Here is a 23,937-nt window from a genome sequence, read left to right on the forward strand (position 1 = left end):
ATACATACATACATACATACATACATACATACATACATACATACATACATACATACATACATACATACATACATACATACATACATACATACATACATACATACATACATACATACATACATACATACATACATACATACATACATACATACATACATACATACATACATACATACATACATACATACATACATACATACATACATACATACATACATACATACATACATACATACATACATACATACATACATACATACATACATACATACATACATACATACATACATACATACATACATACATACATACATACATACATACATACATACATACATACATACATACATACATACATACATACATACATACATACATACATACATACAAACATACATACATACATACATACATACATACATACATACATACATACATACATACATACATACATACATACATACATACATACATACATACATACATACATACATACATACATACATACATACATACATACATACATACATACATACATACATACATACATACATACATACATACATACATACATACATACATACATACATACATACATACATACATACATACATACATACATACATACATACATACATACATACATACATACATACATACATACATACATACATACATACATACATACATACATACATACATACATACATACATACATACATACATACATACATACATACATACATACATACATACATACATACATACATACATACATACATACATACATACATACATACATACATACATACATACATACATACATACATACATACATACATACATACATACATACATACATACATACATACATACATACATACATACATACATACATACATACATACATACATACATACATACATACATACATACATACATACATACATACATACATACATACATACATACATACATACATACATACATACATACATACATACATACATACATACATACATACATACATACATACATACATACATACATACATACATACACATACATACATAAATACATACATACATACACATACATACATACACATACATACATACATACATACATACATACATACATACATACATACATACATAAATACATAGATAAAATATGTTTTGAATTTCACACAAAATTTGAAAATGTAATAATATACTGGGTATTCATTCCATTTAAGAATTTGAAGTAGACATGTTGACAAGAAGTGACAGAACGTTGCAAATATTTTCTGAGCATAAATTATACGAACACATATAGAATTATCTCCGGAATCATCGGAGTATTAGTATTATAAGTTTCTTAAAAATTTGACAGAAAATTTGTAATTGTAAAAACCCGAATTAAAAAAAAAACGAAAGGACTTCATATGATGAAAACTAATGTATTAAATGCACTAATTTCATGAACTTTTTAGGGGAGAAAACAAATTTGCCGAAAATAATCAGTTAATAATTAAATGGTCTTAAATTTTTAGGCATACCAATGTTCATGTTAATTAATTTCATTAAAACAAGCTGTTAATGGTGTTAAAATTTTAGGCATATCAATGTTAGAGTATTAATAATTGGGCATGGAAAGAGATGGTAGCAAGCCTCACAAGAACACAGGAAACATTTTGTTCACTTAGTTTAGCATTATATAATTTTACAGATTTATAAGGGGTGTTTTTTTTTCGATATATAAAACTTTAAGTTGGAATAAAACAACGATGGATTATTCGATCCACATGAATTTTATTTATCCGAAAGATAATCTTGTGGCATTACATTTTAAATATGACTTATGGCATACGACCGCCACGACTGGCGCGGATGTAGTCCAATCTGGACGTCCAATTTACGATAATTTTTTCCAACATTTGTGGCCGTATATCGGCAATAACACGGCGAATGTTGTCTTCCAAATGGTCAAGCGTTTGTGGCTTATCCGCATAGACCAATGACTTTACATAGCTCCACAGAAAGCAGTCTAGCGGTGTTAAATCACAAGATCTTGGAGGTTAATTCACAGGTCCAAAACGTGAAATTAGGCGGTCACCAAACGTGTCTTTCAATAAATCGATTGTGGCACGAGCTGTGTGACATGTTGCGCCGTCTTGTTGAAACCACATCTCCTGGGCATCATGGTTATTCAATTCAGGAATGAAAGAGTTAGTAGTCATAGCTCTATACCGATCACCATTGACTGTAACGTTCTGGCCATCATCGTTTTTGAAGAAGTACATTGGTTCGTACTTCCAGTACACCAGCCCATAAAGCGCACCAAACAGTCAGTTTTTCTGGATGTAATGGTGTTTCGACATACACTTGAGGATTAGCTTCGCTACAAATTGCGGCAGTTTTGTTTTTGACGTAGCCATTCAACCAGAAGTGCGCTTCATCGCTAAACAAAATTCGCTTATGAAAATCGAGAACAACGACAATATCCTTTTGGGCCCATTTGTAAGCGTTGTTCAGGCGTGAGTCTATTCATGATGAATTGCCAAACCAAACTGAGAATAAATCACTTGACAGCTATTAAATCGGTCGCCATCTTGAACAGTAATGCCAACGTAAAGTTCTATACACCGAAAAAAACACCCATTATTATATTTAATGCATTCTTGGCTTGCGCCTAATCTGTTGGCTATACAGATAGAGATTTATAAGGTCAATAATGAGGGTCAAATGTATGAGATAGGTTGCATATAAATGAAAATTAACGGTATCGGTTACCTGCTGGGTTAATGTCTAACTGCCTTTGACCTCTGGGTAATGTACCGCTCGGTGTTGGCACTGGACTAGGAGCTGCGCCGGCTCTTGCGCTGTCCAAATCGAGAAGTTGTCTCATTCGACGCATCGACGGTGACCTACTACTACTTAAAGCTGTAAATATAATAAAAAAGATAAGAATAAATTATAGTGTATCCCAAAATGTGAGGGTTATACAAACTGGTTTACTGGTTGAAACTAGTGTTTGTAATATTTGTCCATTTTTGGATATCTGCCTAGGCGTAAGTAATTATACACGATTGCGACCCGGATTGCCACGTAATTGACTAAAGGCTTCTTCAGAGTTTAAAAGAAACTGGTTTGCATTCTACACTGTCCCGCTTATATATCGTCTGAATAATGAATAATGTAAAAACAGCAGCATTGTATCCTTATGCATATTCAGAAAGGAGGCAGCCATGTAAGTCCTCTTTTTTTAAAACTGGTTCAAAATTTAAAAGAACATGATTCATTTAAAAAAACTGTTATATCTGGGAAAAAGGGATTTTTAGAAGAAACACAAGGTAATGTTTTACAAACAGTTGTTGCTAATCCTGAGATATCAAATAGGCAAATCGAGGAAAACATAGGAGTACAATTTTAGCATGTACCAAGGACTTAAACCAGAGGATTTCGAAGGGGGATTTAAATTTCTCTTTAATAATATTCGACGAAACTATCCTTTAACGCAAGTGCAAATACCTATTACTCGTTAAAGTAACTTCAAACATTACTTTATCAGCCAATATACCGCCAAATATGAAAGAGCCCACCCTTGTATTTTGACCGCTTGTAATTTGCAAGGACTTGCTTCCTTTTAAAGTGTTATGAAATGTTTCTCATGATCTGTTTATACAATTTGCAGTATTTGGAGCTGACCTCTCAGGATTTTCTATAAATTTAACGCAAACCTTTTTTTGTCCTGTTGTTTGATTGTATTCTCCTGAATTCCAACTGCATTCCTTGTATTTCTTGTACTATTTTTTGTCTCATCAAAGCGACGAACAATATTTTTTATACGACACATTTTCATTGTTTCAATAAAAACGTCCAACAATTTCATTGTTTTTGATTTTCTGAGTAATCCATATTATAAAGAAATAGTGTTTTTCTACTTCCTTCTGTAAAATATCTAATTGTACACGGATTTAGCGTGCTGGAAGCGTCACTTTACCATATGAGTTTTTTTATTCCACAGATTTGAGTCACTTTGGGCATTTCCGGGCTATTGTCGCATGTTTTGTAGATTTTACAGTATGGCTTGAATTTTGAAGTCTGTCAATTTTGATGGTCATGGCAGTGAATGTATTCCTCTTGTTTTGCAAAAATATACCCGAAAATTAACAGCCCTAAAAAAAGTATAGCATGCAACCCGTTCGGTAAACTTTTTAAGTTACTCGTTTATTAAACACCCGCTCCGCTACGCTCCGTTCATACCAAAGAAACTTGTGACTCAAATGCCGTTTACCACACTTCTTGCATAATATACTATTCTGGAAATTATAATTAGTCGTAGCGACATTGTTAATTTCTGTTAGGCAGCAACCAAAACTTTTGTTTTCCAAAGCAATAATGATGTTGATTATTAAATTCTACTGTTGAGTAATAAACTCGATTTATTTCAAAAGTAGTTAAGCCAAATACCGACAAACTACATATTTTTGAAATCGGGTTAAAAAGGACTTTGCATTTCGCAATATTATTACTGGTAATAAGATATCCATATCCATATCCATATGTTATTATTTCCCATCGATTAGATTAGTAACTCTATCCCAAACAGCAACATTTAACAAAAATTTGAATTTGTAGTGGATCTTCGTCCAGCTGAATTTAAAAATTGATTTACTTCAATAATTTCAAATGAAAAGTTTACAATATGACTTAAAGTATTAAAACACGTTTGCTAAAGTTTTTAGATCGCTCATTTATTAAACAGTCGCTCTGCTCGTGCCAAATAAACCCGTGAATCAAAGTTTTTTACCACACTTCTTTAATTCAACGTTAATGTTAGTTTCAGAGTGCGTCATTTCATGATCTTGAGAAGAAAAATAAATTTGAGTATCACCAGCATACAGGGTGTTTTCTAATTTAATGTCAATAAATAAGGGGTAATTTTTGGTATGTCCTGAACATATTAACTCTTGACATACAGAGCGGTAAAGTTTACAAAAATAAAATATTTATTTTTCAATATCTGTATCTGTGTTATTTATTTTAATGAAATCGGGCACACATGTACTACGTATTAAGAGGAATTATTTAGTGAAACCCAATTTTTTAAAATACACTAGTGGTTGGCTTACGGAATATCACATGTCCATTTTGGCAGATATTGATGATAAGCCACTGATTTCTCTTTAAATAAAAATTATTTTTACTATCTCCAATCATTTAGAAAGAAATTTAATTTCATTTTTTTTCAATCCGATATACGTTTTCCTAGAAAAAATTAAAACCTTTTCTCTGCATGCTCAATATCGTTAAAAATGACAGAAAATAGTGCAACCGAATAAAAAAACTTAGATATCAAGTTTCCTCATAAATGAATGCACATGCCATCATTTTTTGTAAGAAAATAAGTGGCGTGCAACTCACTGTCTATGAATAAATAACATTTTGATTAATTAGGTTAAATCGAGAACTTTTTTTGTGAAAAATCAATCATCTAAACAAAACAAAATATTTACCACCTATTGTCCTTCAGGAAAAAAAATATTATTATAGTGTTCTTTTTAGTTTCATAGTTTAAATGAAATAACATCTTAACAACAAAATAAATAATTTACGATTCTAATTAAAAAAAAAAACACTACTATAATTTTTAACGAAATTGTCTGTTAATACGTTTCTCTTTGTTTCTCCAGTGTTTCTTATTAAATCGGAGAAAGCTCTTATACGATCCTTCAGGTCTTCTGCAGTGTTAACTGGGGTGATATATATTAGACTTTTTGGATGCTCCGGTAAGAAAGCATCCTAACTATTTAAATCCGAGGTGCGTCGCGACCTACCCATCGGGCGCGCCGTCATGCATAAACCATATTCTGTTCCTAATTAAATATGGTACTTCTTCTAGCAATGTCATCATCATCTTCTAAAGAACGGCGATAATATGCCCATTTAGCCTTTTTGACAGGAAAAAGGTTCCCATTAAGTAATTTCCAACAATTCCAGCCCAAACATTTTCCTATATTTAAATTCTACAACTGTATGGTTTTCGTCGGTCCAAATATGACCGTTATGGAAATTTCTGATTGCGTTTCAGGAAAAGTTAGCTTCATCTGAAAATAGTATTTCTTGGTCAAAGAACGGATAATGCGCAAATTTATTTAAAAACTATTGACAAAAAGTTAACACGCAAGCGAAAATCTTTACATTTTGCATTTCAAAAGATAAGACGTTTAAGACATGTTCATATGAAGTTTTCTTTTGAAAATGAACCCAAAAATCGCAACCTTATTTAATGACATTCAATTAGAAAACACCCTGTATAGGTGATTACAAAATTTTAAAGTCGTTGCAAAGTTAAACGTATAGAGTGTATAATCCGGTATATTATTATTATTATTTTATATAATTAATATATAAAATATATAAAATAAACTTTAAAAAAATGTATGTTTTATTCATCACGCTTTTTAAAACTACTCTTCATACTATAAAATAATTTTGAATTGCGCATCCTAACAATCTATGCAACTTTGTCATTATCATTTTCTCCTCACACTGTACCACAGAGTTATTTGTGGAAAAATATAATCGGTATATGCCGCCATCGGTCCATCAAATACTTTTCCATGGAGGAAAACTTCCTTTATAACGTTTTGCCGCAAGCCGCCTTTTGTTTTTCCCACTAAATTCGCTAGCAAACACAAATGTGTTTCCACCTACCAATCCGGTCGTGAAACGTAACGTCTGGAGACTGTTTAAAGCACTCTCCTGCCAGACTTCCTGGATTACTACGCAACAAAAGCCCATTAATTTACATTTCGTATCATTGTCTAGTACAGTCGGCAAACGTTGTTGCCGATTAATGGAGCTTAATGTATTTCATTCAAATCCGACCCTCCCGGTCTCCAATCGCGTCGTTTCTTGCCAGCTAACATCGTTAAAAATAACGAGCAAAATGGATTTAACCCATTTATGCCCAGCGTGTGATTTATCATACCAAAAACATGTATTACTTTACGAGCTGTTTCGAAACGAATGGGCCATTGAATACCAGCATATTCAATTTTTCCATAAAATACAAAAATGAGACCAATTTAAAACAAAAATAGTTCTGGGAATTAAAAGGTTAATGCATTATTTCGAATTGCGCTCACCTGTGGATGAGGACGTGATATGTTGCGTTGACAGTGATCTCGCGGGTATCGATGGCTGCTGGGACCTGCTGAAGTGTCTGTCCAACGTTGAGGTAGCTCCAGATCGTCCGTAGGAACTGTAGATTCCGCCGCTGCTTTCCATCTTTGAACAAAAATAATTATTAGCAAATTTAATTATTATTAATTATTGTTGAGACAGCAAACATTTCGTTACACATTACATATTAAGAACTAACCAGAATATCGTTTGGATCTAACCCAGAGATATTAGTAGGGAAACCCTAGCGATGTCATGAATTCAAGACATTCTCTTAGAAAACCGAATAAAGATCCTACTTGTTCGATGGAATCTACCTCAAAGGTTTATCATTAGCATCATCAGTTCACCAACGTACTCTTTACCAAAATATCTAGCCTCAATTATAAAACCTTTCACATGTTTAGCAAGTTCCAGTTTTCTGCATAATTCTTTTTATATTATTTAAGAACTAAAAACTATTTACTTAGATCCAGACGACATTCCAGTTTTAACATTGAATCTCTCATTAGTAAAGTTGCTGATCCTGAAACACTAAGCGTCATTTTCAACATCTTATGTCTACCTGAAACATATTACATTACTTCTATAATAGAAATATAGTAATTTAACTCTGAATTGGCCATTTTGTGTTTTGGTCTCTCAGAGAACTGTCAGCAAATAGGTATTGAATATTATTTGGATATTGCTTACAAAAAAAAAAAACAAAGATTTCCACGACTATAATACTTGTAGTAAGCAACATGTAATGCTGTCTTCTGATTTAAAAAAATAACAGAAATTTTCGAAAAAAGTTTGTACGAACCGTGGTGTTCATAGTCTTTAATAAACTTTTCGCAAATGTAAAGAACCAGTGTAATACAAACATTTTTAGATCTAAATATTAGTGTTTCATCCTAGAAAAATGTTTATATACTTTGAATTACTAGTTTATATACTAATGTATATAATCACTGCATTAGTGTGTTCTGTTAAAGTATTTTTACATTGTTGTTGTTGTTCTAAATATGTGGTATAATAAATATATTATTATTAGCATTTGTTGTGCTTCAGATAATAACATTGACCCGGCATAAGCTTCATAATACCCAAACGGCTACGATAAGATGGAAGCTGTCTGATCTCTACGCTCTTTAATGTTTAAGTACTCTGAAAGTGAAGTGCAATGCTGTGCAATGGGAAACTTAATGATGGAACAAAGAATATCAACACTCTAATGCTAGCGAAATACTCAATGAGTAAATATATGTGCGAACCTAGAAACGCAAATAGAAGAGACTGATATTGCGTAAAGAATACTGAAAGATAGAAAGGTGAACGTCTAAACTCAATATTATGGTCAAAAATTATATCACGCGAAAAAAAAATTAAAAGCTCGGTACTATATGATTGCGAAACAAAGCAACTGACCCAGAAAATTAGACGGCTTATGGCCCTACAGATTGACTTATGATGAAGATCGCCAGGAAAGTCAAAGAAAACCAGAATCAGGGAGATTATGCAAGTTAACAAAACAAATATTGACCAGGTACTGCGAAGGCAGTTGATATGGTATGGTCATGTAGAAGGAATGAGAAGTGGGTTGCTACCCAAAATATTCATAAAGGAACACTACCACAAAGGATGAAAACGTCAGAGAGCGTAAAAGTTGCCTTCGGAAGGATAGTGAAATATCTTCTAATGTAAGACCAACCTTGCGTAGAATTCTTAATGCATCACTAAAATTTAGGAATGATGCGATATATAAGAGTAATCAGATCGGGTCACCTGAATCATTGCGACAGGAATTAAAAGAAAATAGTCCTTTTACTTGCAGTAGTGAAACATTGCTCCGATTTCTGCACACAATCAGATTTAGACATAAAAATATTGATACGCGTAGCTGCATTACTGAGACCAAACGGTTGATGGAATGGAGACGAAGATATTTAACTCAAATTCATCAATTTCGCATTTGGGTACCAAAAGCTTTGCTACTCTCAGCAAAAAAAAGTTAAAGACTACTCATAACACTGTCATTACGACATGAAGTGAACTTTTTAAAAATTGTGTAAAAATATTCTTTTCTTTCAGGCAATGTAATAGATCTTGATAATACTAGTTATCATAGTACTTTAGCTAAAAAATTATCAACCATCGGCACCAAAAAATAGGTATTGCAAGAGTTTCTTAGTCAGCATGACCTTTATATTGAAGATACTGATACAAAAGACAACTAGTTGATGTTTTAAGAACAAAATAGTATGATCATAGTATATTATGCATCAAGTGCGGTAAACGGCATTTGACACACGAGCTTATTTGACACGAACGGAGCGACTGTTTAATGAACTAGTGAGTTAAAAAGTTTACCGAACGTGTTGCATACTATACTTTTTCTACGACCGTTAGTATTTGGGTACATTTTCGCAAAACAACACGAATACATTCACTGACATGACCGTCAGAATTGACAAACGTCAAAGTTAAAAGCGTGGGAAATATCTCCGAAAACATCCGAAATGTCCAAAGTGGCTCGGATTCATGCGAAACGAAACTGACGTGGTAAAGTGACGCTTCCCGCACGCTAGATCGGTGGATAATTAGATATTTGACAGACGGGAGAAGAAAAAACATATTCTGTTTGTTCAGAAGGTCATAAAAAAATCCGCTAACATACCCCTTACAGGCAATAACATGAACCCAAAATTGTCCGTTCAAGTAAATGAAGTAATTAAAACTCAGTACGAACTAATACAAATGAGCAGTTGGAGTTAATGTGTTAAAATACAAATAAAATAATTTATTGCCCAAACATGTATAAACAATACACTTGAAGTTGTCAATATGACTTAACATATTAAAATTTAGACGTCTTTAGCTTCCAAAGTTGCATTCAAAAAAACCTTAATAGTTATAAAAGCATTCTTCTGTTAGTATGTTACTAACAATTTTTTTAAATCCAATCGGGGAACAGTTGTTTTTGAGAGTTGCTTGTATTTTATTATACAATTTAATACCAATAAAATTAATGGACTATTGAGTTTTATTTACACAATGAGAGGGAACACACAGATCATTTTTTTGTCTAGTAGCACGCATGTGAAAGTCGGAATTCATTACTTTTCATGCACTGATACATCAAAATTGAAGGGAAACAACGTTCAAACAATTTTTTTTTTATTTTAAAATTTCTATCTGCCTCTGAAGAGTCTTCCCACAACAATGTGCTAACGAAGTTACCAAAATAAAACGTTAGAACCGTCCCAAAAGATGTGAGTTGAATAAATTCTCCAATCTGAAATGTAACTTTATTTATTCTCCCGACCAGCATAGCTATATGCACATGCCAGTTAAGTCTACAATTTATGTACACACCCAGGAGTTTAGCGTTATGGGAGTTAACGTCGGGTGCATCCGAAAAAAAGACAATTTCTGATTTATTTTCATTCAATTTAAAACGATTCGAACTAATCCACTCTTCTGCATCAAGAATTGCCTGAATACTTGCAGATATTGCGTCAGTTAATGTTGTACCTAAGTTAAGTATTGTATTAAGTATTATAGAATATTAATAATTATAAAAAAATTAGGGACAACATAGTGATGGCACAGAATCAAACTATTCTGATGACTAATTTTGTTTAATATGTAATACAGTTATACTTATATGAACTATAACACCCGAACTCAGCAAATTCAGGTTAATTAATTGATTCTTTCAACCCTATTCCAACAGTCGTATATAAAACGGAAGAAACTGGAGAAAACTGCCATGTTGAAATTGTTGATTGAAAAGAATTCAATTCAGTTTCTGAGTCAATAAAAATGGCGAGTGTTAAAAAAAATATGAGCAGTACTGTACAACATATCCCATTTGTCATAGAAGGATTTGAGCATTACAATCAATGTTCGTTTTTCAGGCTACAATAAAACGAAAAAAGTGAGGTTATTTTCAGCATCATGACAGTTGCTAACATTGATTCTTAATTAACAAATATCCAATACAATAAAATAAAACAAATAAAATGCATCAGAATGTTGTATTATAAAAAATGTTCGATAAGAATTCTTCTTATAAAAATTGAAATTGATACTTAGGGCTGTACTTTAACTAGCCCAAAAAAATTGTCTTGTAGACCACTGAAAATTAAGGATAGTGATCTATAGAAGACTAGTACTTCTCGTTTTTAGTTGATATTCGGTATACTTACGTTTTTAAATGCGTCATGTATATTTTCGGCGCTGAAGGTGAACCTGGCCGCCCTTTGCTGGTTTAGTACATCCCTGGATGCTCGTATTTGCTCGTAAATGGCGGAAGTCGACGGTGTACGGCTCAGCCATTGCCTGTATTCATCTAAGGAGAACACGCTACGTGACGAGGGTATTCGCCATTATTTCATAAAGCAAACAAAAGACATGAAAATGGCTTATAGATGGTAAACGATGGTAACTAAAACGAAAGAGGAAGAAAAAAATATGTTAAAAATATGACCTAGTCGCGGTGAAACTAAATATTAGGTAAGCCAAAAGAAAACGATCAGGCTTCTTCATCAACTTCAGCTATTATGAAACCTAATAGAAAATGAAGAATTAGTGCCGTTGAAACTTCAAAAAATACCGGCTCAGTCTTGGAGTGAGAAAACCTTTAACACCAGGAAGAAAGCAGTCATTTAACGAAGAGGACATGGACGGACTTTCAAAATTGAAGGCAAGTCGTGCGGAGTTACGGGATTGAGAATTCCCTTATATATAACTGGAAGGAAAACACTTTATTAACAATAAGTGCAGAAATTAAAAAAACTCTCATACACTGGAACACATTAATGCTACAGAAAAAAATAAAAATTCCTTATTTCCAGTAAACAACAGATTTACTTTTGGTAATCACATCATAAACGAGAAACATTCCTTTGAACCACATAAGGATGTTCAACTCTTACATTTTTGTAATAAGATTCACCTTCTTCAACTTTCTGCTGTTCTAAGTTAGTTATTACAAAGTTTCTTCCTCTCTCCAAACCATTTGCAAGCTATTTATTTTTAAAAAAATCTACTTATTATTCAACCCATGTATTTCCAATATTTTATTAATTTCCCTCTTACAGTTTTTGGGTCTAGTGTCTTTTGACATAAATCTTCTCCAATCCCCATTATTGAACTAAGGTGGCTTTTACTTGATGAAAATCCATTTACCAAAATAAATAAGAACTAAAAGTTCAGATTTTCACGAAATTATATATTATGACATGACAATTGTTTCGACAACACCGTGTCTTTATCATTTGACATTTGATAAAGACACGGTGTTGTCGAAACAATTGTCATGTCATAATATATAATTTCGTGAAAATCTGAACTTTTAGTTCTTATTTATTTTGAGTCCCCATTATATTTAGTAGACATATTTTCCGCTATTCTTCCTATTTAAACATTTTACAATTTTAACTTTAACTTAGGCCTAGTTTTAATTTTAATAATTTTAATATTGTGTACGCACTGCAGCGGCCCATCCTAACCTCACTTATCATGTCATTGTCGGCTGCTTTCTGTCAATTAAACAATTAAACAGCCTGGGTAAGCTGTAGCGATTTGTGCAATTTTTTGAACATTAAAGCATTTTCTTTCCAATAATATGTAATTTTGTTATCTTGGTTAAATGTCTAAGAATCACCCTGGTTTTAAACTTTTATGAAAAAGTGCTGGTTCACAATGTTATGAGTTTTTTCTAATTTGCTTTAAACTGATAAACCGTTAATTCTGCTGCATTGCTGAGTTCAAAGTTTCATTGAAACCATTTTGTATTTTCTTGCTAACACCCTTATTTTAGTGACTGAAGGTGAAATTCTTTAATTTTGAAACAAGTCCCGATTAAAAACAGTTTGATAATATATCCCAATATAGATTGTGTCACATTTAAGATGAAGACGCATCTATATTTTGACTCTCTGAATAAATACCGATTTGAAATTTTTCAGTGATACTATAACGGCACATACCAAATTTCATGACAAAATTGGAATTTTTAGTTTTTTAATTATTTTGGTAGATGCACGAAATTATTAAAAGTTTGCGATTTTTTGTTTGATAAATCACTGTGCCATGGAAAGAAAAATCTCTACAATGTCGTCAATTCATGCAAATTAAATTCTTCGGTAAAATACATAACACTAACACAAAGGAATAATTATTTCATTTTAAGAAAAAAATAAAAATCTAGTGGTGTAATATCAGGGGACCTCGAAGACCAAGTTTCAAAAGGACTGTTGCTGAAAATACATATAGCACATTTCCATAGTATCGCATAATTGCCCATCGAAACAGTTAACTAAACGACTAGTATTTCATAACCCAGTGAGGATTATCCCTGGCCTAGCATCAACAATTTTATGATGATACAATCCCATTATTTATCACTGTAGCCTAATTGGTAAACGAAAAAACTAAGAACATGGTTTGCAATGTGCTTTTTTTATATCACGCTATTTCCTTGTAGCAAAACTAATTTTCAAAGGATGCAAGGGTTACAATACAAAAGAGCAAATTATTTTATGAGTATGACACTAACTAACACAACTAGGCTATACAAAGAACAATACAAATAAATACTCAAAGTACTAACTAATTAATTTATTCTAATCACATGCATAACTCTGAGACGAGAATTATAAACAATATATATCAGATTAACACATGAATCAATATAGGACTGCATAATCATATTGTCAATGCATCAAGAGCTTTTAATGATTTAAGGAGAGGTTTAAAGTCTGCAAACAAATTGATTCTCCTTATTAAAATTCTTAAAAACTAGTTAGTTTCCAGAGCTTTAAGCATTGCTTGGAGAGACTTGTTAAAGCACCAACATTTTATTGTATTGTAAAAAAAATAGTTTCCACTTGATTCACACACAGTTGGACTTTCTACAAATTCAGTCAATCATTTGTTTGATAAACATGATCTCTCGTATCACCAAACGACCTTTGCCATGGATACCTTCTAATATTAAATATATGATGCGACAAAAATACAAAAAATGAAAACCTCTGCTGCGTGGGAGTAATAAAAAGTTGTTATAAATATTCTCACATCTATTCTAAACAAAAAAAGGTGTTAATCCTAAGAAATTTAGCTTAGATTGAAAACTCGATTTTAGCTGCATTTATGTATAGTTGTATTTTAAATTACTCATTCACAAAGGCTTAAGTATTAATCTGATAAGCTAGTCAGGGGCTCAGATGTTCATCAAAGGGCCACGAGGTATAGGGATTTTCTGACTCTTGATAGACACAGAACATTCATGTTTCAGAAATTGTTTGGTAACAATACAGTATAATATTCCAACTCTACTCTCCACAGCATTGATTCCTGCTCCAGCGTTGGTACATATAACACAAAGTTCAAGGATCGCTTTAGATCTGTATGGTTTCCTGCATATCTTTGCGGTTTCCGTAATATTGCTCTTGTGATGTGCATTTCTTTTCATGTCAAATCTTACTCTTATTGCTTGTTGTACATTTTGCATCTTTCTTAAAACACTTCTTTTCTTTGAGCCTCAATTCTTATTTCCTCAATAGCAAAGTTATGAATATTTTTTTATGTATAAGTGTCAATAAGAAAGGCATTATTACTATGCGATAATCCTACCTTCTAATATTAAATATACGATGCGACAAAAATACAAAAAATGGAAACCTCTGCTTCGTTGAAGTAATAAAAAGTTGTTTTAAATATTCTCACATCTATTCTAAACAAAAAAAGGTGTTAATCCTAAGTAATTTTGGCACACCTTCCGTTGGATTAATATTTAGTGATCTTCCATCTTTAAATATTGGCACCCCTGAGGAGTTTAACAGGTTTTTTTCTAAAAAGTGTGCTCGTGGTTAACACGCCGGTAAACATATATTGACCACTATACTAATAATGTTTCAAATTATGCTCATAGTCACTTTCAGTTTTAGAGGTCATTCCCGACAAAATTGAACAAATTATTTCACTACTACTCCCTAATTCTAAAAAAGCTGATAGATTTGAGTGTCAATTATTCTTGTAGCAACCCCTTAAATCACTAATAATCTTCTCCGGCAAGTTACCCAGTAACTGCAAGTTGGTCAGTGTTATACCAGTAACCAAGAACAGTGACCCTAGTGAGCTTTCTCAATTTAGTCCAATATATGTCCTGCCGGTTCTTTTTAAGGTCTTTGAGGAAGCTATGACCAAATAGTTGAGCATTACTCATTGAGGAATGTAACTCTTTCTACAAAATCCGGTTTTAAAGCTAAACATAGCATAATAGTGCATTTGATACGCATATTCTGATTTGTTGGACGTGGTTCGATAGCTTCGCCAGTAGTATTTTGGAAACTTTGGTAGCTTTACATTTCTGATATCTGAAAATTTAGCTATCTCATCTCGCATCACTTTGCAGATTACTTTAGTTAGATTAGTTTTAACTGCACGTGTCTTGACATTGCAGAACATCAAATAAATCATGATCTAAATATTATAAGTGTACACGAAATTCGCCATAACAACTTTAATTCTCAGCCCCTTTTGCTTGGCAATAGTAACGATGCCTCATTAAATCATATAGGTGTATATATTAATAAAATTAAATTGAATCCCTGCTCTTCTTGCAAAAATTTGGGAGTATTTTTTATAACAAAATGAAACTCAAACCTCGCTTGTCTTATCCAGTTCAACAGAGTTATTGTAAATTTAAAAGCTATCTATGAAATTGAAACAATATGACACGAATTTTTATCTGCATTGGCTTACTCTAGTGAGTTATACTGATCCGCTCTTATTGGTGGAAAGCCAGAGAAAGCCTCAAAAAATTACAAAACAGCTGAGAGTCAGGTTTTGTTTGACTATGTCCTTCATATTCCAATTCTAATTGGCTTAGATTGGAAACTAGATTTTAGCTGCATTTATGTACACTTATATTTTGAATTACTCATTGACAAAGGCTTAAGTATTAATTTAATGATCTTGGTACATATAACACAAAGTTAAAGGATCGCTTGTTTTGTTTTATAGAGGAACCAAATTGACGGAACGTGAGAGCGCTTTGTGCAACTGACAGTGCCTATTTGCAATTCGTTAGCTCGCTTTTCGTTTATTCAACGATTTCCCGTTGTACGATACATCTAGTGGTCGCGTTCTTTATTTATTACATTAAATAATGTTTCTATGTTACGTCGTTAACTGCTATAAAAAAATAAATGATAAACTACGACGAATAAGAAAGTGTAATAATGAAATAAATAAATATAAAACTCCTTTTTTTTTAAATCAGTTACAACAATTAGTTTGGTTAAGGCTAATATAACAGAGAGCCAGAAAACGAAAAGAAAAAATAAACAAAAAGTCGTGCGCAAACAAGATCAAAAAGCAAATTAAATTGTTAAAAAACAAGATGTTACCTCCACACGAAAAAAACCACATACATTATAGGTTTTACCTACAATAATAAAACTCTGGTTTCGAACTTAAGTGCTCTAATATTACCAAGATTTTTTTTGGGGCGGAAAAGGGGGATTTTGTGATAGCACTAAACGACATTGTAACTAAAAGACCTCTTCAACAGAGGGACGCGATGCAAACCACCATGTCGGATTAAAAGCCGATGGCCCTTACCAGATTTCATTAGCTTAGCAATTAAATAGAAAAGACCTCCATTTTATTAGACTTTATATAGAAAACAGCTGATATATTTGGGTCAAATTTGTTCAGCCAGAATTCTTCAAAATGATATTTGATCAAACTCGCTCAGTCCATCTGAGGTCTCTGAAGGCTCTTTTATCCTTATTAATTATATCGGGTGTTTCAACTTCAACAATATATATATATATATATATATATATATATATATATATATATATATATATATATATATATATATATATATATATATATATATATATATATATATATATATATATATATATATATATATATATATATATATATATATATAATGAGAACAGACCGAAGAATGGTGTATTAATAATATTTTGAAATTTCAGCATTAGTGTAATTTTGGATCAGAGATCAGATCAGATCAGAGAGTAATGTAACAAAAACTAAGAACTTGTAGGTACATATCTTGGGGATTCTTTGTCCTAATTTAAGTCACCTTGTATCTCTTACCATAATATAATAATAATAATAAGATCACTTAAAAATACTGGTTATTCTGTTTTTGAGGATCTCACCAAAATCAGGTATGACTAGCTAAAAATATGCAACTGGAATGGCCAGACACGTGAAAAATCTGTAATTTCAACGGAGGACGATCTAAAATAAGACTGGTAGGAGGGTTTCTTTGCGAACCCTTTACAGACCCCTCCACTTGAATCTGAATAACTGTGAGGAGTCACTTCAAATAACCTTAGTGCAATTAATTCCTGAGTATGATTACGTTATATTTGAAGGTGACTTTAACGTTGACCTTCTTGGAGTAAATTGTAATAATGGTTCCGCTATTCTTTCCAATTTTTTGAGCAAATACGGTATTTTTCAACATATTCGGGAACCTACCAGGATTAGTCATAGTACCTTGACTCTCATTGACTTAATTGTCAGTATCTCTACGAATATCGTGATAGAGCGCCTGGTATATAACATGGAGGGCATCTCTGATCATCATATGGTACACTGCAAATTGAAGATACCTAAATCTAAACCCAAAGCATTTTTTTTGTTACGAACATTTTCTATTTGATTTAAACAATATTAATTGGGATAAAATATTCGAACTAACTGACGTTGATAAAATGGTGGAGTTTTTTAATACTAACTTACTGGAAGTGTTCAACTTGCATGCTCCTTTAAAAACTGCGAAGATAACCAAACCGCCAGCTCCTTGGCGCACGGAAAACTTAAAAATAATGATTAAGTTGAAACATAAAGCACTGTCTAAATATAAGAAACAGAAAACCGAACAATCCTGGATTGAATACCAGGAGTTGAGAAATCTTGTAAATATGGCTGTTAAGTCGTAGAAAAATGCTTTTTTACAACACAAGTTTCTTACGGATCCAAAAAACTTCTGGCGTGTACTTAAATATCTTGATGCGTATTCCGGACCTTCAGTAAATACAGATGTCTCAAATATTGCGGATGCTAATGAACTTAATCAATACTTTTATAATGATACCCCTCAAACAGACTTAAATAATGATTTCATTAACCAGTCCTACAACAATAATAACTCTTTAAATCCAGAAAAACTTTCATTTTCAAGTGTTAACTCTAACGAAGTAGGAATAATAATACAACAAATTAGAACTCACGCAGTGGGGTCTGATGAAATTGATAGGAAGATGATATTATACGTTATCCCCCGACTTTTGCCGCATTAATAATATAAACAGCGACCTATGTGCTCTCAGTGATATTTCTAGTAAGCATAGTCTGTTACTTAACGAAAATAAGACGGAACTCATAATTTTTGGTAAAGATAAAGGGAAAATAATTAGTCTAGACGCTGCCAAAATCTGGGTCTGCATTTGGATTGCCACATCCATTTTTCATATTGGTCATGCAATTTTCTTAGCATCTAGTCAGCGTCTCCTTCACAGCTTGCAACGATTAGATGCTCTGCGAAAAATAGAGTTGCCAGATTGAACTTGAGACCCATCTTTGCAGATCTTTTTCGCCAGTTGCAGAGGGCTTCCTGAATATATATTTTGAATAATGTAGGCAAGAGACAGCATCCTTGTTTCAGACCCTTCGTTGCCTTAAATGTATTTGAGAATGTATTTCCTCCTCAACGTACATTGTGGATTTTTGTATATACAATAAATAACAACTAAAAGTTAAAATTATATATTTCCAGCAAGGCGTTTGTGTATCAATTGAAGTTTTATTACAACAACTTGAGTTTTACGGAGTTCGTAAGAACGAGCCATCCTTGTTCAGGTCATACCTGACTGATAGAAGGCAGTAAGTGCACTATAAGGGGAAAGATTCATTACTTCTGTGAATCAACCATAAGAATCCATATTGGGGCCAAATTCTGTTCATTGTGTACATAAATTACTTTCCTACTGCTATAAAGATGACTTGGCTAGGGCTGGTGAATGGTTTTCGGCGAATGCCTTAAAACTAAATGAAAAAAAGTCAAAATATTATTTTTACGTCCGACAAATGTGATGAAAGCCTGCAAAGCTTCTTGGAGTCGTGTTGGATTCTAATCTTTAAATTAAATTAAAAATGGTATTTTGCTATCGGGAAACTCGTGTTACTCTTACAAAGTATTTATCCCGCAAAAAGCAGCAGTATTCTAATTTAATTAATTTAATTCAAGAAATTTATGTTAGAGTAACTATATATTGCTGCATGTTTTATTTTTAAACTTGTATGAATTTACATGTACTGTTATGTATATAAAAGGTCAATAAACGCTATTTTATTCTATTCTATTAGGTAAAATTTTTTAGTTTTTTAGAAATTTTATTTTTATTACTACTAAAGGACATAAAACTGTAGAAATCGCTATTTTATGCGTAAAGGAAAAATCTTATATATGACTTTGAAACTTGCCAAAGCGGTACATAAATTTGTATCATATTTTCAAGTAAATCCAAAATAGTAAAGAAAAAATATTTTGGATTTGTATTGCCATTTTTGTCTATAGCTTGCAAATTACATCGCAGAAAACATACATTGGAAATACTATATTGATTATGCTTTATTTTTTGAAAATATTTACTGGTGCGTGAATGCACCACTGGTTTTATCTGTGAAACAAAACTTTATTATTACAAGTCAGTGCATGTAGAATAAAGATCCAACAATTAGCATGTTGTTTATAATTAGTTTGTGCCTTGTGCAGTGAAAGTTACAGTTCGTAAAATATGGCATTTCCGAGGTATTTGACTCAAAAGGAATTAGAGGCGGCTATGAAGAAGATCGTGATGCATGAGGACAATAGCAAAGTAGTAAGTATTGTTTGGATTTACGTATTCTTATGTTATTGTAGCATTCCATGCCTTGAAAATTTATGCTAAAAATAACTTGAAAAAATATTTACAGAATATATTCCACCCGACGTGGATACCTTGACTGGCGAAGAAGATATGAACGATAACGAAAGTTTGGGGAACCAACTGATATAGTTGGAACTTTCAAGTTACATACACCGAATGATACAGCTGTCCTTCAACAGTCTTGTAATTCATCAACTACTAAACCTGAAAGGGACTAATCAGATGATGCAACCCTGGAATTCAAAAGAAGACGTATGCTTTCTGCAAACGATAGGCTTGCTTCTATTGTCAATGTCACCTATATCCGATGAATTTAGATCATGTGAGGAACTAAAAAATAAGTTTTCTGGAAAAACTCCGCTTGAAATATTTTTTATGTTTTTTGAAGACAAAGTGATTGATTTGATCTTAAATCTTACATTGTTTTTGACTTTTAAAAGTTGATAAAACAATTACTCAAAGAAATCATGCACCTGCCATAGATGAAGTGCGTTATGATAATCAAGGTCACCTCATGATTGTCAGTCGCACAATTTAAGTTTGGAATAAGTGTAAGTGTAAAAATGAAACCGGGTGTTTGTTGCCAGTGGTGCGCTCACGCACCATAAAATATTATGCATTTTTTTGTATCATATCAGGTTCTATTTGGAAAAGAATCTACTTTTAATAGTTTTCTGTCAAATTTGAACTTTCTCTTGAACTTACGTGCCGCAAAATATTATTTAATGTTTTTTCCCAGTGGTTCGTTTAGGCACCAGTATTTTTTTGTATGTTTCGAGTTTTTTTTTGGCACATGTAATGTATTCTTAAGTGCAATAAAATAAATAATTTCAGAGCAAAAAAGAATTCTTTTATTTTATTTTATGCTTGGGTTAAAAAAAATATTTTTATTCGTCATAATTTTTGGAGCTATTTGCTCATTACTTTGAAACCAATGAGATAATTCTCAATCGTTGACCTGTACTAACACCAAAACTGACACAGTAGGTAACTGTGGCGCCGTTTAATATAGACTAATTTAACCGACATCATTCATGTTTCGCGTGTGATTGAGGGCGATTTATTTAAAAAATTGTAAAAAAAAACATGAAAACCGAAGAAAAAAGCAAAAATAATAAACACGACAGAATCGTGGGCGATGAAAGTTTTTCATCTGTTATAATCATTCATTTACCTCGATCTCTCCGGATGGATGGCATTTCGGGGGCGGAAAGCGCGCCGTCAGCGTCGTCCTGCAAAATGGATACATTCCTGTCTGCGAATCTTTTGTTCATCGGCAATCTGGAAGAGATACCCTTCTGTTCAACAAGTTATTTACGTCTTATAATCGCGCCGACGTGCCCTTTGTCATCACTGGACCGCGTGCTTTCGAATGGTCATGAAAATCTGGTTGTAAACGTCAATAGTCCGGGAGCCGAGGGTTTTTGTTTAAAATGATTTATATAATATTAATTCTTCATAAGCAACTTTGTTTTAGCAAGGCCTACAAAATTTTTACCTGCAAAAAAATTGTCAAGTAGGGCCTAAATAATGCGCAGGTGTGAAACAGGTGTTTTTGGAAATTAAAAAAATATATTAATAGAAGTTAATTTTTATAACCAAATGTTATAAATTATTTGAAATAACATTTGTCCTACAAAAAAAATGGGTCCATTAAAAGTATCCCCAATCTTCAACATGTATGAATTATTGAAAAATAAAAAGTAAATATGAAATTGAGCAGGTATAAAGACACGTCGATTTAGTGATTAAAATATTTTGATTAATAGACAACTGATTTTTATTTTTTAGCTTCATAAGTATTAACATTATTAAATGTTCACCTTGTCCTACTAATTTTTTGGGTCATTTGTCCTACAAAAATATTAGACTTTAGCTTTGATTGTAAAAAAACTTGTAAAAAGTGCGAAATCGGCATGTGTACTATGAAACTGACGCACCCACGATAACATTCGAAATAATTTACCAATAAGTAGTATTACAAACAGATACGTAGGTAGATAAACGACTAAAAATCTGTTAATAGATGGGTGACGTGTGGGTGGGGTAACGGTACTGGAATGAGAGAAGCGGAGTTAGAAAAACCATATACTTTTTTAATATATAAATTTTTGTGTGGATAATAAGGCCAAGGAATAAATGTTAACTAACAAAACCACCCCATTTTTTTGTGGGAAATTTATTAATTTAAATAAAAAATATGCTACTTTATCAGATCAGATCAGATTCAGTGTCCTATATGTAGTAATGAGAAAAGTTTGTAGAAGCGACAACTGTTCTATATAGGACCAAAAAAATTACCTAATAAATTGGTAGGACAATGTAACTATTTAATAAAATGAATATTTACCTCGTGCTAAAACAAATCATTTCGACATTAGTCACTTTTTATTTTTTAATAATTCCTACATGGACCCATTTTTTTAGTACAAATGTTATTTCAAATAATTTATAAAATAATCTATAACAATTGTTATAAAAATTATTTTATATTAATACATTTTTTCCAATTACCAAATACATCAGTTTCACACGTGCGCATTTTTTTAGGCCCCACTTTACAACTTTTTTGCAGAGGAAAATTTTGTAGGTCTTGCTGATTTAATTAATCTCTCTAGCAATAAGAATAAAAAACTATCGTCGCTAATAATAAAGTAATATCTAATGAGGAAAATTTTTTACCAATCATCTCCAATTAAGTTGTTGCATCTGTTCATTATAAGAGAGAAGAGAGAAGAGTATGTTTTTTGTGCGTATGCCGTGGAAAAGGCGCTGTCCTTAATTCACATAGACCTATAACAATAGCACGTTGTTTTTTTTTAAGTGCTAAGAAATGCTATGTACAAACGAAAGATGCATTTCTTAGAGCAAGAAGATATAATTTCAAATGTGCAATATGCTTACCGTTTTGGGCGCTCCACGGAAACAAGGACCAACGAACGTTCAATAAATTTATACTAAGCTGTATAATAATGAGCGTTTTTCGATTTGAATCGCGCATTTGACTCCTTAAACTAAGCTAGAGTACTTAGGCATAATTAATCAATGGATCTTATCATATATCAACCAAAGGAAAATAAGAATCACAGTAAAAGAAACAAATACACTCGGAGTTTTATAGCATCAACAGAAGGAATTATTTTATTTGTACAGTGAGTCCCACTTGAGAACTGTACTTCCTTTGATTTTGATAATTCTTTTTTTGTTGGATATATCTTAATAAAAGGCACTAATACGGTTTTTTCGTATAGCATCGACTGAAGTCACAATTTTTTTTGAAGAGGAAAATCGCAAACTACTTTTAGAGGTTTTTTCAAATTGAAATTGAATACAAATTCGTATTCAAGACTACCTTAAAGTTATTATAATTAGACAAATGATCAAAGTTTTTAATGTTGAAAAAGCAAATATTGTAAACCTTGTCGATAACATTTATTTTGTACGTTTTTTTTAAGATCATACAAATTTTAAATATACAAATTTCAAAAATAATAGAAAAAATCAAATACTTTTTAAGGGTCATTTTGGTATTGGGGCTTAGAGGAAAAAGACGATTACGATGTTGGTTGGAGTGTTTATTGTTCTGTTCTGATCAAAATGCCTATTCATGTCAGGATATCTTCAATTAAACTTTGCAGCAACTTCACGGAAAGATCGCGCACCATCGCTAACTAGACGTATAATTACCACTTTTTCTCCCAAAGATAAAGTAACCATAGTTATTACCTAAACAAAATTAAAACATACATTAGGGAATGAATTTGACTGCCCAATATTCTCCTCTCCTTGAC

General features: G+C 32.2%; 1 protein-coding gene across 5 annotated transcripts in view; it reads right to left on the bottom strand.

Moving 5' to 3' along the window:
• The window catches only part of LOC132703895 (rho GTPase-activating protein 100F), a 254,191-nt gene that overhangs the window by 52,649 nt on the left and 177,605 nt on the right, over positions 1–23,937 (bottom strand). For all 5 annotated transcript variants that reach the window (XM_060673411.1, XM_060673412.1, XM_060673413.1 and 2 more), the window contains 4 exons: positions 21,321–21,427; positions 11,366–11,508; positions 7,136–7,277; positions 2,775–2,924 (listed from right to left, as the gene is read on the bottom strand). In XM_060673411.1, coding sequence (XP_060529394.1) covers positions 2,775–2,924; positions 7,136–7,277; positions 11,366–11,508; positions 21,321–21,427 — 542 coding nt within the window. The remainder of the gene's footprint in view (positions 1–2,774; positions 2,925–7,135; positions 7,278–11,365; positions 11,509–21,320; positions 21,428–23,937) is intronic.

Source organism: Cylas formicarius, unplaced genomic scaffold, assembly GCF_029955315.1.
Source record: "Cylas formicarius isolate icCylForm1 unplaced genomic scaffold, icCylForm1.1 PGA_scaffold_6__28_contigs__length_40554024, whole genome shotgun sequence".
Classification (NCBI taxonomy): domain Eukaryota; kingdom Metazoa; phylum Arthropoda; class Insecta; order Coleoptera; family Brentidae; genus Cylas; species Cylas formicarius.